This window comes from Zonotrichia leucophrys, chromosome 2 (genome assembly GCF_028769735.1).
Source record: "Zonotrichia leucophrys gambelii isolate GWCS_2022_RI chromosome 2, RI_Zleu_2.0, whole genome shotgun sequence".
Classification (NCBI taxonomy): domain Eukaryota; kingdom Metazoa; phylum Chordata; class Aves; order Passeriformes; family Passerellidae; genus Zonotrichia; species Zonotrichia leucophrys.
The window spans coordinates 6091703-6111228 of NC_088171.1; the positions used below are offsets into that span (position 1 = coordinate 6091703).

The 19526-nt window shown below is 41.2% G+C and overlaps 1 protein-coding gene across 2 annotated transcripts in view; it reads left to right on the forward strand.

Moving 5' to 3' along the window:
* LOC135443558 (sodium channel protein type 5 subunit alpha-like) overlaps positions 1-19526 on the forward strand; it is a 214421-nt gene that overhangs the window by 67992 nt on the left and 126903 nt on the right. For both annotated transcript variants that reach the window (XM_064703849.1, XM_064703850.1), the window contains one exon: positions 10591-10654. In XM_064703849.1, the coding sequence (XP_064559919.1) occupies positions 10591-10654 (64 nt within the window). The remainder of the gene's footprint in view (positions 1-10590; positions 10655-19526) is intronic.

Sequence of the window (19526 nt, forward strand, 5' to 3'; positions counted from 1 at the left end):
TTTGGTTTTATATGCGGGGAAAAAAGTCAGTTTATAAACTTTGTGTCATTACTGGCTTAACCACAGTTATGTGGTAGCTCTTGATTTTTGGTTTATCCCTGAGGAAATAACCACCACAACCCCAGATTTCTGGAGCTCCTTCCCTTAACTCCATACTCAAGACCCATGGGTACTTTCCTGTTCCACCAGTGTGTTCAAGAAAAGACTTTTCTCTATAAATCTTGTAAATCCTGCATTGCAAGGTTGATAATGTTGTTGAGAATTGTTGGGTTTTCCCCTCCATCTGCCATGAGATGATCATACACTGAATCCCATAAGGAATTCCTGCCTGTCCACCCAACATTTTGGTTGTTCTTGCCATCATTTCAATGGCTTCTGCAGCTGGAGGTAACTTGGGAAGAAAGAGGCAAAATTATAGGCATGGAGATCCAGTGGGAAGATTCAAAGTGGCTCCTATTTAGTTTCACTAAACACTAGAATAAAAATTCCTAGAATATAAAAGCATGAGCAAATATTCCTGACTGGACTATCAAGAAGAAAATTGTCCAGCCATTAACAACTTAACTCTGTGGAAGAAACTTCTGCTAAGTTACTGTGGATGCTTCTGGTGTCTCAGCTTAATTTCTGGGCACAGCAGTCATGGTGAGATGAGACAAAATTTTAGTCTTTCCTCAGCTCGCAGTGGAGATTCAGGTCTAAATTCTGCCTTTTGCTGGGCACCTCTCTTTGGGATGAACAAGAGAACTTTTATATTCTTTCTACCCATTTAAAAGGCTCAAAAATTAAACAGGAACTTCTGTCATGGATATATTTTATGACAAATCCTTTTGTTTGGATCTTTTCTCCTGAGAAGCTGAGAGGCTTCAGAAACGAAATGTAAACAATGGTTTGCTGCTGTGGAATGCAACAGGTACATCTTCTTTTGGTGTCATGTGGTTGTTTCTAAATAATGGCCAATCACAGCCCAGCTGTCTCAGGCTCTGGTCAGTCACAAGATTTTATTATCGTTCCTTTCTTTTCTTAGCTAGCCTTCTGATGAAATCCTTTCTTCTATTCTTTTGGTATAGTTTTAATATATAATTTTCTTTTAATATAATATATAACATAAAATAATAAATCAGCCTTCTGAAACATGGAGTCAAGATTCTCAGCTCTTCCCTCATCCTGGGACCCCTGTGAACATCACCACAGAACTTCTAAGAGGAAGGTTTATCAGAAAAATTATTCCATTCTGGCTTTGTCTCCAATGACAAAGCTAGAGAGGGGGGAAAATGAAGATTAAGGGAGAAGTAGCTCATCAGGTCTCCCAGTTCCCTCTGTGCAACTACTCTTTGAATGAATGGAATGTGGGATGAGAGACAGCTGAGTATCAGATAAAATCAGGCTAAAAAATTCTTCATGTCAAGTGCCAGTGGTAAAATTACAATCATTCATCTGGGAAAATGGTGACTACTGATAGGTAATTATTTTCCTACCTGCAGTTCTAGATTTGGTAAGAGATTGCGATCAATAAGCCCAAGGGGGATTATTTTTAGACATTAATAATAACAAACCTGGAAGATTGGAGTTTTAGATGCAGCAGTGATTGTACATAAAAAATGAAATAAAGGGAAAAAAAAAGGTTGAAAATAATGATAGTTTACATCCACAGCATTTTGAAAATTATGAGATCAATAGATCAACGTCAAAGTCATTGTGCTGTTGGTTATCATTAGGAGAGTTAATAGTTTAGAAATACAAGCTGACTAAAAAACTATAAAGCCTAATTTCAATACTTGTAACGATTTCGAGGAAAGCAGCTCCAAATAACACCTGGAAAGCCTGTTTTGGGTTGTGGTGTTTAAATTAAAGGCATTTTTGATGAAGTGAAGCTTCATGAACGTGCAAGCTAGAACGGATTAAAAGCTATGGGATGTCAGATGTGTCACTGGCTTAGAGAAGTACCAATGGACTGGGTGTAGTTGGTTCATGTCGCTGGTGATTTTAGAATCTTTAATGTCATTTATGAATTCCATTATGAAAATGGATTATTGACTAGTCAGTAAGTAGAAATCTGAGTCCTTTTGTTGAGCAGGGTTTAATGTAAGGGCTGAAAGCATAAGAAAAAAAGCTTTAGAGTAGAACCTTAAAACTATAATTAAATTATATAAAGTCACTTATGGAATGATAGTCTTAAACCCCAGCATTTTCTTTTTCTTTAGACTAAATACCCTGTTTAAGACACTCTGAAAGAGTCTTGTTTTCAAATTGTTCTGTATACTTTTTCCTCTCAAAATAAGAATATTTTAAGGTGTAAAAGAGCAACCCTGTAATTTCCGTTAGTCTTGTCCAAGCAACTGACGTTAAAAAAAATTAACAAGTAAAATAAATGAACATTCAAGCTTTATGAGCCTTTAAATGGGAGGAATCAGCTACTATTTTTATATCTTATACCAGGTATTTCAGGGTTGTTATTTTTTCCTTCTAGAGTAGTTTCTGGCATTCATTTCATGGCAGTGATTTTTCTCTTCTGGAGTCAAATTGTGCAGTTAACAGTGATCTGGGGGAAAAACAAAACAAAACTTTTAAAAGGAAAAAATCCACATCAAGATTAATAAAATATTTTTGTCACCTCCAGTTAGACCTGGAAGATTTAGGGTTCCTTCAGGTTCTATATTTAGCAAGACGTATAGAGTATGTGAAGTTTTGGGGATACCCATCCAAATCATGGTATTGGGCATTTGAGAAGGGATCAAAGGCTTGTAAGGAATAGATGCTGAGGCATAAATGTGTGAATATATACAAATGTAAATCTGCATGTAGATGAGGCTGTGGGTATCTTCTCTAAGCTCTATTCCTGATTGTTATCTCTGCCTGATGGAATCATTTTAGTTTCCAGAAACACTGAAATGGAGCTCTATGAACAGATACTCTGAATCTGTATGGGGATTGTAGAGAAAAGAATTTTGTCCAAGTCAGATAATAAATATGGCCAATTTTTGGAGAGCTGAAGTGTTTGAGGAGTTGTCTGAGGTGGTAATAGAAGACAGTGAGTGTTTGATGAATAATTATGGAGGTGGGAGGAAAGAGAGGAGCAATAAATCAAGTTGGGACTGGAATAGGTGTTTTTTAATGTATGATTGTGAATGAACCAGTGATTAAAACAAGGAACGTCTCTGGGCTTTCAGATGGTGCTTGTCAGCATGCAATCTATTGACATTACTCTAACTGTAAATATTGTGGCATTGTTCAAGTACTGTGGGTCTTTTGATAAATAGCTTCATCAATGCTCAAAACTTAATGCTCTGGTGTGTTATTAACATGGGTATTGTACCTGTGCACTTTGATTTTTTTAGCTAAATAGAAAAAGAAACCCTCAACAGAAGTGCAAGGATCAGAAAAACTTAGGAATTGATCATGGTGAATCCAATATAGTCTTTTCCTGACCATCCAGTAAGGCTTTTTTCAGCCTTGTGGTGAAAGATGATGTTCTTATATTGTAAATATTTGAAATATTTTGTGAAACAGGAGAATTTCTACCTCAGTTACATATTTTGTTCTCATCACTGCTAATAGAGAGATCTACTTGAGGAAAGATCTGCCATGGAAAATTCAGACTAAACATTTTCAGTTTTCCTGCACTTTCAAATTGTTCATAAACTACAGAATTAAAGCACCACCTGGCTTGAACAGTGATGTGCATTTAAAAGGACTTTCTGTGTGCCCATTAAGGTCTGTCCATGCTCCAGGTTCAGCAATAAAGTGCATTGCAAAGGCAAGAACATCTTCTGCTTTTACACTGAGCACACAGCCCAGGTGCACCCTGAGCACAGAATAACTTGCATTGCTGCTTGCTCTTATTGCACTGGTTTTATGGAATAGGTAAAGATGTATTTTCTCCTGATAATTTCCATCAGTGTTGAACTCCCCCAAGCATGGTAGAGATAAAATATGGGAATTCCCAGGCTCAACCTGGCCTTGGCATACCTAGAGCAGCATCTCTCTGTGCCACTGAACAGTCCCATTTGTTCCAGCAAATTATTAGTACAGCTCAAAGTATAGATATTTTTCTCATTTTCTGTTAACAATAACTGTTGTAACTCAGGATATCCTTATCTACACAGGCAACAAATCTTTCTTTGAATGTTTTGTCCACAGGGGCAGCCTGCAGCAGCAACTTCAGCAGTTCAAATGGGAAATAGAGTGAAAAAATATTTCCTTTATCTTTAGTTTTGAAAATTCTTCTTTTCTTTTCCCCCTTCCATTTTCTTAAGGCAAAAAACATTGTTATCATGTTCTTGTCACTGGGAGCACACAAAGCTCCCTGTTCTCTTTTTCCAGAATACATGCTATTTTTTTTACTGTGATAGTCACCTTTTTTGCTAGGATAAAAGATGCCCGTTTTTTCAATTGCTGCTCTTCCTAAATTTCTCCAGTCATCCTCATTACTTCTCAATAATTTCCAGTCTGGCAGGTACCCTATTGAAAGCATTGAAAGTGGTATTTCTTAAGATCATCAAGACCAACCATTCTCCCATCCCTGCCAAGGTATAACCCTGTCCCCAAGTGTCGCATATACGCATCTTTTAAACACCTGCAGGGGTGCTGGCTCCACCCTGGCATGATAACCTTTCCCATGAGGAAATATTTCATAATATCCAATCCAAACCTCCTCAAGTGCAACCCGAGGTTGTTTCTCCCAGTCCTGAGGTCATTTCTCCCAGTCCTCCTCTTCATCACTGCTTCCCTGGGAGAAGACCAAGCCTGACCTGGCTGCACCATCCTGTCAGGGAGCTGTAGAGAGTGAGAAACCTTTCCTGTTTTCCACATCAACATTCCCACCCATCTTGGTGTCATCTGCAAATTGCCTGAGGCTGCATTTGATCCCCTTGTCCATATTGCTCCATCCTTGCCCTCCTGTGTATCAATATTACACTTTCCTCTGATCCCAGCTTTGCATTACATAAAAGTGTTGACTAAGAAACCCTACCAAAAAAAGAATCCATCTCTCTTATCTGAACTTTTACAGGAAATTTAAGGGCTGACAAGGTTATGAATAGGTGAGATTTTCTCCTTCTCCGCTTTAGTTCGCTTTCTGACAGCTTAATATTCCGTTTTGCATTTCTCTGCTCTTTTTTTTTTGTGGAGTAGGTGTCTCTAGTGCTCCTCATTCAGTCCATGCCTCTCACTTTATTTACCAGGAAAATACTGTGTATAGGAGAAAATACTGTGTATAGGAGATGTTGTTACCTCTCTGCTCACCTTCTCTTTCCCTTGTTCTTATAAATGTAACAAAGACGTGCAGGTGCGGCCCTCTGCTAGCCCACAGAGATCCTGCACACTGACTTTTCATCTTAACCCATGTTTTCTGTCTCCCAGCCATTTTTTGATCTAATTTATTTGTTTTCTTTATCACAGTAAGTGCAGAAGTTGGGATTTTTTTTCTATTTTTCTGTCATCTGCCTGTAATCACAAATGCATTTGACCTTTGTTGCAGCTTTTGATTTTAATTCTTTTGTGTGAAACATATGAAAAAAATTCCACAAAACACAAAAACCTCTACAAAACTTCCAGAGAGCACACTTCAGCACTTTGCTGCCTATTCATGTGGAGCATATGTCTAAACAAGTGGTACTAAATGTGCTTTTAGTTACTATGCACCCTACAGCCCTAAGAGTGGGGGTCTGAGTGACTGGTGAGGCACAGAGGCATAGAAGGAGATTATCTGAAGATGTTTAAAAGCCAGCATGTGCATTTATTGCTAGTCATTGTCTCCTGTCTTGTCTTCCTGGGGATGCTCCTGGGCTTGGCAAGCTCCCCAAGCCAATTTGAGAGCATCTGAATTCTCTGCTCTCCTCTAGTGCACACCTCCAAAAGCTCCTGATGTGCTTTTCCTCCCTTCCTGATGTGCTTTTTGTTCCCTCAGGCCATGTGAGCAACACAAACCAGGTTCTGTGGATCTCTGAGGCTTTCAGAGCCTCTTCCCAGTGCACGGGAGCCATCTAGCTCAAGAGGGCTTGATTGATATTTTTAGTGGCTTTTTCACAAAGGGGGAAAAAGCTGTGCTGTCAAAATTGGAGATATTTTCTGTGCTGTGGTGACTGCTGAGCCTGGCAGGGAAATTGTTTCTCTGACTTGTCTGGAGAATGGGGAGAAGCACTAACAGAGAGACTCAAACTGAAGGAGACCACTTTCCTCTCACCACCTGGTTGTATGGGATTTTCTACAACCTCCTCCCAGCCCCTCCATATCTCCTGCAGGACAACTCATGCCCAGAATTCCAGGTTGTGTTTACCACAACATCATGCAGTTGCCAATGGTGTACATAAAGTTGTCCCCTTGATCTCTGCTCCCTCTACCCACCCAACCATCTTGGCCATAAGTCCTCCTATTCCTTTTTGAACTGAAGTTTCAAAAAGGAAATTCCCTTCAAAAGGGAAATGTCCTTTCATGTGGTTACAGGGTATGGAGGTATCAGAGAGCTGAGCTAGAAGAGATTTCCCAGGGAAAGAGGGAGGATGGGAAGCAAGGAGAGGAGAGCACCCAAGAGCCTCTGAAACTCAGCAGAAGGGTCAGCAGCAGCAAATACCAGCAAAGAACACCCAGATCTCCTGTCAGGGGCTGAGCAACAGGAGAGCAACTGATTATTATAATTATTTACAACCCCTTTTAGCCGGGAAGAACTAACCGGCTGTTCCATTTTTTCCCCAAGCATTCTCCCCTAATAACACCCTTAATACAGCCTGTTCCATGGCTTTTGTGAGGCATGTTTTTCATCTTCAAACTCAATTTCATTTATTAGAGGCTTCTCCGTGTGCGACACAGTGTGCACACAGCAAGTGCAGCAAGGATTCGTTTTAATTATCGCGAATTACCGGGAGGCAGGGCGCGTTTGCGCCGGTGGGCGAAAGGGAGAGGAGGGGGTGTTGTCTATTTCCTCTCCGTGCCACATATCACAGCTGTAAGGAGATGGGGCTCTCTGAAGTGCATTTTAAATTTGGAATGGGCACGTTGGGTGGCTGGCAGTGCTCTGTGCCAGCCCTAGTGCTGGGGGAAAGTCTCCAACCAGCGAGTGCCCGTGTGGCTGCAATAAATAGTCTGAGATAACAAACACCTCTCTGAAGTTTTTGTTAGAAAGTCAGCCAGAGGACTCTTCTCTGGGCAGTGACTAATGATATTTGAATGCTACTCTTTATGCAAGTGTGATAATATATAGGGTTGTTGTGGTGGTTTTATTTTTAATTGGAATTAATTTGTTGTAAGATGAGTCAAAATAGCGTTTCAGGAGGGCCTTCAAAGGAGGAGCAGAAACTAGAGGCAGAACATATATTTTCTAAGCTGACTCCAAACCTTTTTCAGTTTTCTGAATGAGAAGAATTTCCTTTCCTTCACACATTAATGAGGAAGGTTTCTACCCTGTATTCTATCCTGCAGTCTATGTACCCTACTGGCTTTCTGCTCAGTTGTGTGATAAAGGTGTGGAAAGCACAAGCTGGAGTATATTTTTAATTGGATTTTTTTTTGAGGAAGTTTGTTTTTTTCTTTTTCTTTTTTCCCCTGTTAATTTGACAAGTGGAGACACTGTGAATGTTTACTCTGTTAGAATCACCTAGTGTAGGAGGGAGCAATGCAGAAATCTGGAAGATATTGAGAAATCAGAAAAAGTGTAGAGAGAAACAGACAAAATTATGAGGAACTGACTTTGGGAGGAAGATAGACATAGAAAATTTGTGGTTTTACCCACTTGCATATAGTGACTTTAAAATTATGGCCATTGTTATTTGCTTTGAGAAGTGTAGGAGGCAGAACAAGGACTTGAAAGAGACCTTGTTGTTCAAACCATTTTTACTTCTTTTAATGTGACAAGGTAGTTACCTTATTCTGTAAATTCCTGTAGAAAAATTCCTAAAAAGCAACGTTTCCTATGCCTGTGACACCAACATTTTAGTGAAGGTGGTAAAAAAAAGAAATTAGCATTACCTTTGGAAAGAATGGCATGTTGCATAAAGTTTATGTACACACACAGAGGTGATACAAATATAATGGTTTTGGCTTAATTTCACTTCAAAAATTAAGAAAAAAACCATAAGGAAGCACCTAAAATAGAGGTTTTTAGTTTTATTTTCCGTATTTGTTTTCCTGTTTTTCCCCCACTCACAAGCTGATATTTTTTAGTGAAAAACAAACCAAAAATTAATTGCAGTCTTCCAAGGCAATGGAAAATCATTGTGTTTTCATGTGGCATTGCTCAGTTTGAGCAGTTTTCAGAGAGAAAATCCTGCTCTGCATGAAAAAGGAGTTCCTAGTTCTCTGCCCAGGTTAGAGTTGGGAGCTGACGAGAAGCTGAGGCCATGGGTTAATGTGGTACCAAGGGTGTTCATTCTTTAAAGCAAGAGTGATGCCTGTTTGCTTCTTGCAGCCCTCTGATTGCCCAGCAGGCTTGATTGAAACCCAAACCAACAGGCTTTGAAGCAAAGATTGATTGTTGTGTACATTTTTGATAACACAGCAATTTGTCTCCTTGGGTGTAGAGCTCTAATCCCCCTTTCATTTATCAGTGGGGGATCAGGAGCTCTCCTCTTCCTCAGCCCCAGGTTTGTCACCGTGGCTGTGGCACTCCCTGCACAGACCCCATGGTGAAGATGTGCCCTCCCAGCAGCATCTACTCACCAGTTCCTCAGCCTGCATCTCATGGGGCTCTTTGGCACCTGCCTTCTGCTTAGTTTAGAAATGTAAATGCTTAAGTCAAGAGCAGACAACAGAATTTTACGTTTTCGAGATTTCAGATTTCTTGTTTGCACACAGAGAATTCTTGTCCTCCCTAATTCTGTGCCCACATGCTTTTCTTATCTTCTGATTTGGCTGACCAGGAGGTGTTGTTTTGGTTTTCAACCAACACTGTGCTCCAGGATTTCAATCAAACCTGGAATCGTAGAATGGTTTGTGTTGGATAGGACCTTGAAGAGCATCTAGCTCAGAGAAAAGTGGTCTGGTGTGTTTGTGTCACTGACTCTGTGCATCCCAAATAAGATGCCACCTCTCCTGAGAAAAGCACAAGTCCTTGCCCAGCAGAACTGGAGAGTGAAAGGTGATGCAGATGTGGCATCATCTTTCTCTGTTTTGTGGTGATTGATCACCAGTCCTCAACCATACCCAGTCCCGAGTGCTGCTGTCACACAAGGTGTTTCTGTAGAAATCCCACGTGACCAGACAAAGTGGAAAAGCATCCAGTGTGAGCAGGACGTGTGCTCTGATAACTTGTGAACACCATCACGTGCCCCTGTAACCACAAGCTCCTGGGCAGTAATTCCCTCTTGGCATGCAGCAGAGCAGGGCTTTTCCACTGCTCGCAGCTTACTGAGGAAGCCACAGCACATCTGTTCAGTGCTTGAGCCACTGAGCATTCCCTGCATAGCCCGCCTGGATAAGCTGTCACTCTTGATTTTTAAAACATTTCACAGCAGAGGGTTAGCCTGGAATGGGGAACCTCTTGTGAGCAGCATCTGCAGAGGCCCCTCTGCTCACAGGGCCTCACCAGGCAAGGCTGCCACCTTCATCCCTTGTCCAAGAGAGATCACATCCTCTCTGCTGCAGCAAAGCAAACCAGATTAGTTACCCCTCCTCAGTGAGCTGCACACCTCTGTTTTGCATTTCTTATGTTTCTAGAGCAATGCTTTTATCTGTTCTTCCCTGCCACCAGCCAGGTTTTAGAAATGTTCCTTAGAACATCTTTTCTTTGTGCTCCTTCCAGAACACTGACTTTGCTTATCCTTCTGAGAAGAAATTGGCCTCCTGTTCTGTCACTCTGCATGTTAGACTTGGTTGGCTGGGGAGAGAAGAAGAAGTGTGTATGCAAAGTCTCTCATTAGCCTGGAGATGCTAATTTCCTTAAGCCTTATTGAGAGTCAACCTGGGAATGATCCACAGCGCTTAAATTTAGCTTGCTCTTCTGAGGCTCCCTTGAGAAGTTTCTGTCTCTCTCCATTGCTATTACAGATGACTACAGTGATAAATATTTGTCTTTGTGAATGCTTCCTTGTTTTTTTGGTCTTTAACAGGGTGTATTTTTATTTCTTTTGCTTTATACTGTGCATTTCCTATGCTGAGCAGAATCCACCAGACTGAGGGAGTGGGCTGCTTTGTTAATATTGTTACATTCTGAGTTATAGCTGGTTACGTTTTTAACCTATGAGTCAGTAATTTCTGCCACAAACTTCAATTAATCCGTGTCTCATCAGTGTAGAGACTAAAAGTTACAGGCAACATATGGTTTGGTTTCATTACATTTGCAGAATTTAGTAACAATGTTCTTGGTTTGGACAGAGAGACATGGCTGAATAGAATTTCCTAAAAACATTACCCACAGCCCGTCATCACCTTATTCAACAGGTCTGATTTGGAACACAAACAGCAAGTGCTTGCAGATATTTGAAAACATATATTTATTTTTTCAATTCATAGAAGTTAAAAGTAGCAAAACAAAGCAAAAGCGTGCCATTCATCTCTCATTTGCTGTCCCAATTGAATATGCTGGTTGGTGGATGATATTTTTGAATGTTATCATTCCCAGAATGTGTTTATTAAAAAGCCATTTCTCTATTTCTGTTGCAGTGAACTATTTCATAAAAAATGGTACAGAAGATGTGTTACTGTGTGGCAACAGCTCTGATGCTGGGTAAGTACTTGAAAAATATCTTCAATTCTGGTCTGGTTTTGTTGCCTTCATTATTATTATTATTATTATTATTACTACATTTTCCTCTAGTTCTGTCCACTTTTCACCAGCATGAAGTAGCTCTTTCAACTTCCTTAGGACTAGGCATAATAGTAGAGAGGATAATGGCAATATTGTGCATAGCAATACAATTTTCTCAACTGTAGGGAGGAGAAGTTTCTATGTGTCATTTACTCAGATTTAAAATCTTTAGGGGCCTTATTACAGTTCTTTTTCAATACATTTGAATTTCTCAGTAAAAAATTGTGAAAACTAAGTAAAATTTTGGCTGAGTGGAGAGTATTTTAATGGAAATGAAACAGAACACCTGGAGGGATTGAAACTGATGATGAATTCCTGGCTTTTGGCAAAGCAAGATAAACAAATCAACAAATGCCCCAAAAATAGCATGTTTTGGAAGTGGAAAGGTACTCAGGGTTGAATTGTGATCTACATTTGCACTTGATTTGATTATGGACTACATGTATTTCATGTATTTTCTTGTTGTATAGACAGTGAAGAGATCCGGGGGTATACTAACATCCTCTGCATAAAGGACTTTATTCATATCCCTGCCATCTTTAGATGCCCATGGTTCCTCCTGAATCCCATCCCCAGGGTACAAGTGCACTGTCAGAGCTTGTAATTTTATCTGACAGCTTCTCATGATCTTGATGGAAGTGGAAGAGTTCAGACAGGATGGAAGGAGATGGGATCTCCTATGGTCAGAGGAAATTATAAGTCATGCAAAGATTGCAGGCTGTTGGGAGTTGCATAAAGAGGAGGAAAATACCTTGGAGTAGTGGGACAGAGGAGCTTTTGAGGGAAATATGTGAGAGCATTTGAACCAGGGATGTGGGTGTCTTAGGCCAAGAGAAGAGGGGAGGAGGTGAGATGATCTACTTCTGGAGGAAGATGTTCTGAGCTGGTAGAACCAAATGTGAAAGAATGCAAAAAGAAATAAAAGGTTTCATTTAGGAGCAATTTAATGAGGAAAAAAAAAATAAAGGCATGTGTGTGCAGGGAGATGAAGGGAAGATGATATCTGAACTTGCTTGTGGACAAAAAGGCAAGAAAAGCCCTCAGGTGCTGGGGAGAGATGTTTTGCTTTCTGCTGCCACTGCCTGTATTTGTATTGACATGAGACAAAGGGAAAGCTCAAAGCTCAGTGTCAGCCTTCCCTCTGCAGGCCTGGTGTGTCTGATGTGTATTGCCAGCCTGAGTTAGACTCCAAGATGCTTGGGCAGAGGGCCATGCTTTCCCCTTTGTTTGTTCCTCGGGAGGTACAATGTCAGCATCCATTAATTAGGGCCTTTGTTGATTGTAATACATTGTGTTTATCCAGGCTCAGGCAGAACTCCAAGGCTATTGGGATGTTTCCCGGGAATCCCAGGATCTGGCAACCTCCATTGTGCTGGTGAACCTCAGCCTTTGCAAACCAATATTGGGAAACAACAAGTGCTCTGCATAGCAATAATATTTTGTGTGTGATGGAATATTCATTGTTCTTGCTGGTGACCTGAGCTGTGGTAGTGGGAAGCTGCTGCTCATGGGCAGTGCTGAAAGGGTTGATTGCTACTGCTTTGGAATTGTTCAACTGCTGGGAAGTTACACACCAATCCAATATCCATGGAGTATTTCTATATTGGCAGCCTGTATGGATTTAAGGGTTAGTTTGTAGCAAGGTAAATGAGCAAACTCACCCTCTTTCCTTCCTGTTAAAGCTAATAAATTTGAGTGTCATCAAAAAGCCATGGTTGGAGAAAATCTCTGGTGGAGGCACTGTGCCCACAAGAGAGCTACAGCCTGAAACAGCCAGGGGAGAACTTGCAGTTCTTGAGTATAAGAGAACAAAAATGACACCTTCAAACGGAGTGTTCTTGTACTTGTTTTGATAAATACATCAAAACTGCCAATATTTGTGACATCAAGGGAAACCAACTTTCCCTTTATGCCTCCTTTCTTTCTTCTTCAGCCTTTTGCTGTTTTAGTTAAGTATTTAATACCACTGGGTAAGGTTTAAATGCCTAAAAATGGGTAATAAATATTCCTACTTACACTGGGGTTTTTTAGCTCAGAATTACCAAGCGTTGTCTCATCTGCTACACATTGCACAGAGTTGCTGCCAGTCATCCACTGCTGTTGTTTAAAGGCAGGAGGATAATTAGAAAGATGATCCTCAGGCCCCAGGGGATGTGTAAAGTCATGTATTCCCACCTGTTGGGACAGGCAGAGCATCATTTACAGGCTGACGTACCTAAGTTGATTTGTTTTCTCTCACCCTTCAATGGTTGAAGCCAAGAGCAAGAGTGGTCAACAGTAAACCAAAATCTGCATTCTTGGGACCTTCTGGGGCAGTTTTCAGCACAGGAGCAAGGGAGGGGACTTCAGAGGAAGCAGATGCATGAGGTTGTGGTTCCCTCATTTATTAGTAATGAAATTCATGACAAGTGAGGACTCTTGGGTTGGGAGCCCACCAAGGCATCAGGAAGGTGGGGTAAAGAGAGAGAGCTGGCAAGGCCATGTCTGAGTGTTCTCAGCATTTGTGGAATGTGCTTTTGCTCACAGTTTGAATTCATCAGCCTCTGGGACACACTGAGGACCCAAAGGGAATTCAGGGAAGGGTGGTGTTGTGTGTTCTCTCCTGGAAGGATTTGTTGTTAGAGTGAGGGATATCTGTGTTGTGGCCAGGATATTAAATCTTGAGGTAATTGAAGAAGCCATTTCAGTGCATTTTTAAAAGCATGTTAATGACACTCTGAGGTTTGTCTGGTCACCGTTATTATGGAAGAGTTAAAAAAAAATCCAAATAAATCTGCTGTGGCAATTGTTAGGTGATGAGACTCAAGCGGTCTAATGTAAGAGTGTGTAGTGATGGAGACTGCAACCTGAGCTGGAGTAGCAAGCCAAAATCAGCAGGGAAATGATCATCAGTGGATTCTATATCACAGGCAATCTAACTATCTCCAAGGTGGGGGCTTTATTACATTACTGGGAGGGACTGTTTTCTGAACAAGCACCCAAGCTGCCAATAAAGCAGGAGGTAATGGATCTAGGCAATATTGATTCCAGTTCAGAAGGGATTTGAATAGATGTATGTCACTCAGCTGCAGCAAACATGTCTCTAGTACTTGACTTGGCAGGCAGGCAGGAAAAACCCCATTTATTTGCATTTCTAGATATGCTCAAGCAACCTCAAGAATCTGCTTTAAAAACCATGCTGCAGAGACTTAGTAGGAATGTCAGGGAGATGGCAAATTTCTTAGGTGCACAAGGGCAAATCTGTCTGTGGGTTTTTTTCCCATGTGATGCCTCAGAAACCTCCTTGAAACCTGAAATCTGACTTTTCTTCCTTTAATCAAACAGAACTTTTTTTTGCTGCTTTTCATTTTGTTTATCCAACTGCATTTTCCCCCTTGGTGTATTGCAAGAATTTGTTTTGTGCTTGCAAGGAACAGAGTACAATAGAAAGAAGAAGTAACTTTTGGAGGAGAGAGAAAATCAAATGATTGTGATCAATGATATTCTCTGGCTCAAAATGACACCTACTTGGTGTTTCACAACAAGCACATTCAGAAAACTACACTGATAGAAAAATTATTTGCTCTGGGTGACATATTGGTCAGACTGGGAGCAGTGCTAACAGTAAGGCTCTCTTAACAAAAAAAACCTCCAAAAAAGTAGTGCATTTGCAGTTGTCGATGTTTTTAGATGTGTTTGGAGGCTAAATTTAGTAGTTCATTTGGATGTTGCTGCACTGGGATATACACAAATTGTTTCTCTTTGCAATGTCATTATTTTCTATTTTATTTGTTTAAAATAAATGGAGAAAGCTCAGATAGTCTGATTTTTAAAAAGGATTACAAATTCTATAAATTTGCTTCTCAATTTAATCCCCAGTACATATCCAATGTTGAACACCTTGTTTCAGCCTCAAGGAAGGTGCAGTAAAGACCCAGTGCAATGGTCAAATAATTGAGAGATCTTAGGTGGGAGCAGAAGGTGGAAAATGATGTTTCCTTAGTGAAATCAAGTTCTGGCATCAAGTGGAGCATCATTTGTGAAGGCTGCAGAGCAGCAGGTAACAGTAGGTACCACCACATACTTCATATTAAAAAAAAAAAAAAAAAAAATATATATATATATATATATACACCACCAGAGCAGGTTCCCAGTGTGGAACACATCCTTGTCAGGCCACACCAACCCTCCCATGCAATTCCAGCTTTTATGGGGGCTGCAGCAGCGTGGAATTATCTGTCTCTGAGAAAGGAAAATGCATTTCAGCTCTAAAGCATTTTCACTTTCATCCTGCTGGAATTTCACAGGGATGTTTGTCTGCTGTGCTTTGGTTGCTGTTTTTATTTCCCCTCCTGCCTGAAGGTTTGGTTGAGCAGTAGAAGCAGCAAGGAAATTTGTCCATTAGGAGAAAGAGACAAGATGCTGTCAATGTACAAAGTAAACAAACAGACACGAAAGAAAAACTTAAATTCTTTCTTTACACTTTTTCATTAGCAATTACAACAAGGAGCTAGTTTTACAGAAAAATGTGCATGTTTTAAGTCAGTTGTACCCTCTTTGGATCAGGCTGCTTAATTTTTTTCCCTTACACATGATATGTCCTGTGTATTCAGCTCATGGGCAGGAATAGTCTACAAAATGATCCTGACAATGAAAGGACATTTGCATCATGTCTGTACTGATATTACCAAAAAACTAGTGAACAGGAAGGAAAAAGCAGCCAGTAAATCTACTTCAGGAACAACAAGAAGGCACCTTTGGCAACTGCATCCTAGTAATTGTTGCTATAGAAACTTTAGCTACCTTTATTCTTACTATGACCTTGATTTTTCTTAACAGGATACATTAAAATAGTGTTCACTGTGGGGCAGGATTCTCTGTGGTTTGGTGAATTCTGTCACTGAGCTCATTGCATATCAGGGATGAAGGAATGACCATGTGTTGTGGTGCTCCTCAAAGTGTTTGTGTCAGTCCTAACTCTTTCTAAGGCATTATCAGAAAAAAAAAACCCAAACCAACAACAAAACAAACATTTGTTTTCTTCTGTGTTGTGGCATTTTACTAAGGTAATTAATACCCCCATGTAAAATTGCAGCAGATGCCTGTTTTCATGGTCTCCATGAGCACCAAAAGCAGAGTTTTTGTGGCAGTTTCTCCCCATCACCCTCCTGTCAGTGTGCTCACTACACGCACAGTGATGCAGCACTTTGATCTCTCTGAGCTGTAGTAACATTCCTTTGCCTTTATGCATCCTCCAGGCTGTGATTTAAAGCCCCTTGTAAAGGCTTATCACACTCCTGAAGGGTAGAGAAGAAACATGCTCCGTGCTTGTTTCTTCTGCTATCGGCTCCTTCCACCAGTGCTGCTGCAGCTCTCACCCAGAACTTGGCAGGACAGAGCCTGGAAAAATGTCAAAGAGCCAGAACATGTCAGACAGCATCCAGCAACACAGCCCCAGCTGCACCAGAAACTGGGGAGCTGCACTAGGGCAAGGTGCAAACAGCTGACTCTGTTATTCTGCTGCTGGCAATTAGACCATTGCAGCTCTAAGATGACTTAACTCATATCTGTGTCATTATTACTATTATTGCTGTTGTTGTTGTTATTGTTTTCTACAAGAAAGTCCTAGATTCAGGCCATATTGTGCTGGATGCTGGACAAACAGGGTGAGAAGAGCTCTGTTGGCTTGGAGGTCTGGCTTTTCAGAGGTGCAGTCCATGGATGAGTGGGGCAGAGATGTTGCACATAGACACTCCTGGGGAGTAACAGCAACACCTGAAATTTGAATTTTCTTCATTTAGTCAGACTGATTTTTTTTTCTTTTCATTTTGTTTATTAACTGCATTTTCCCCCTCGATATATGGCAAGAATTTGTTTTGTGCTTACAAGGAATAGAGTACAAGAGAAACAAGAAGCAACTTTTGGGGACGAGAGAAAATCTTCAGTTCAGGAGAAATTCCTGGTTGGAAGTTATGTAGGACTACCCAACTTTGTCAGACAGGTCATGGTCTCTCAGTATTTAACTTGCTGCAGAATGGGTCCATTCCAGGAAATGGGATATTGGGAGCTTTGGCATGTGCCTGATGGCTTGGTGTGTGCATTACCCTCACCAAATGCAGCCTGATGTGGCTGGGCTCTCAGGTGGGAGAGCACATAAAGTGAAGAAGGGAATACAATTTCCAAATGTGTCCTCTTCAAATGTCACCAAAGCAAGGGTATTTTGGCAATAACTCTGTTGCTTAAACTACTAGAGCTAAAAAGGTACTTACACCCCAGATTGTCAAGCAATACTAGTCAATCTGTTTCAAACCTTCAGGCTCAGCAGCACACCTTAAATGTATTTACCTAGATCCTGATGTAAATCACATAAGCTTTTCCATTTACTCTGAGCTGGTTACAGTGACACGAGAGCGAGGATCGTCTGCTCATGGTGAGAAAACTTCAACCAACAAAAAGCAAGTGTGACACCTCAAAAGTGCTACCATGGGCATGACTTGAGGAGAAATACAGGTTCAGGAACAATAACAAAGTCCTCATTCCTAGGGATCAGTGGTGTGTTTGGAAGATCATGTCTCTGGTCAAACAGCAGCAGTAGGGATTAAATCCAAATCCACTCAATTCTTAAGGAGGGGTAATATTACCTCTTAGTCAAAGCTGTAATAAGCTCATCAGCCACATGAGAGGAGCAGACTTACTAGAGGCTACAGCCTTCATTAGGCACTAATCCACTATTATGTTTATGATGATAAATTATTGCCCTACATTTTGTTTGGTGGGTTAGACAGAAGCTCCACTGTCTGGCCACTGGATTGAGTCAGAAGAAATAGGATCTTGCTTGCCTGGCAGCAGTGTGGAGCCTGAGGAAGGCAGGAAGGCAGGAGAGGGAGTCGCGCCCCTCTGTGCTTGCATGTCGCGGGCTGAACGCAGGGCTTCTCCACCTGCCTGAGCCAGCAGCCAGTGGGACAGGCTGAAACTTTCCCTGGATTCCAGTCAGCACCATGCACAGGTCAGCTCTGAGCCAGTGAGCAAGCCTGCTTATGGGCACCTCCTTCTCTTTTCTGCTCCAGTTTCCACTCTTGGTTGATGCCACTCTTTGCTCTGAGCATTTCTCTTCTTTGTCATCATCATTTTTTTTCTTTTTCTCTGCAGCACATGGTTCAATTTGCTTGCACTTCCATCATTTCAGACAATTGGCACCCCTTCCCTTGCTTTTAAAAATGTCATTCAAATTTTCCCTGTCCATTTGGATGCTTGGAGTGAGGGCTGCTGGGAGCTCCTGGTTGGACCTATCCAAGATGAAGCATGGCACTGCAAGTCAGATTTTGGCTTTTAGATAGTAATTAGTGAGGAATTGCAAGTCAGACACTCTAACTGTATTAGTTCTTTAATATTAGAAAACAAAAAAGAGCAGGGGAAGGAGAAAAACCTGTGACTTTCAAGCACATCAAGCACCCACTGACATCAATGGCTTTGGCTGAAGTGCTGCTGGCTTTTGGCCCCTTTCTCCTACATGGCCAGTTACCCTTACAACATTCATTTTTTAAAATATTTTTAAATATAATCATGTTTTAGAATGGGTAGTTTCATTTTTTTGGACAAGAGCAAATGTTAGTCTAAGGATCTCTAATGGTGTCTAAGCCACAGTATGATCTTCTATTTTGACTGTTGTCTCCTCCCTCAGGAAAAGGAGAAAATATGGAAATTGCAGGGAAAAATACTCAGGTGTGTGGTCTAAAGGAAATCTGAGCCTCTCTTTTGTGGTCTGTGGACTTTAGCAGGATGAGGCAGGTTGAGGAAGACTCTGCTGTGCACATCAACCAGCCATGGAGGCCATGGACACTGTCTGTCCTTCAAAGGCTTTCAAACCCCACCTTGGGGGTTCCATTTTCAACCACCAGGGTGATTCCCATTCCCCAGGAATTATCCACATGTCAAAGACATCAGCTATAAACTTTTCAGCTTGATTTCTGCATTCTTAGGCTTAAGGTGTGACTTAAACAGGAAGATGAAGAGACTCTTACCAAAATAGGAGTTTTTTAATTTTTGCTGTGTCTGTGGTATGTGCTTCACTGCTTCGGCAGTGAGCAAGCCAGAGTGTCCCTTTGCAACCTGAACCCAAGGAAAGTGCAGCCCCCACCTCACAGATGTCACTGGTGTTGGCTCCTGGTAGCACATGGAAAACCCTCCCTGTATTTTCAGGCTCTGGATGTCACAATCCAGTTCATGGATGTTTTACAAATCTTCCTTTATTGCCCAACCCTATTGGCCACTGTAGCCTGGATCAGCAGGTTGCTTGGCTTGCCTAGATTAAACTCTTGAGACAGAGCATTTTGCAATTATGCCCCTCAGCTACGGCTCTCTGGCATTCCCAGCCTGTGTTATTTAAACCAAAGCTGTTTCTTATGTCCTTTAATTTCCTGTACCAATGCCAGCTTGCAGTGGTGATTACAGCCTGATGGATAGGTAGGTAGGCTGCTGCTTTTAACTTTTCTGAATCAATGACACTAATTTTATTGTGATCAATTGAACAGCATCCTGTGACACTCCTGTGGAGGATGGTATATTTATGTAGCTTGTTTTTGTTGCCCATCAGAGGAGAGTACAAACCTCTGAAATGCTTCCCTGAGGTAAAAGAAGCTGAAGAGTTTGCTAAAAATTTCAGAGGGGGTAAACTTAATGTCATACATGGAGGAAGGTTCAGTAAAATCTTGAGGCTCCTTAAAAAAATCCTCAGAGGAAATGGTGTCAGTTGCAGAATAATATTCTCATGTGAGAGCCTTACACCTAAATTTCTGTAGTGTTTTTCTGGGAA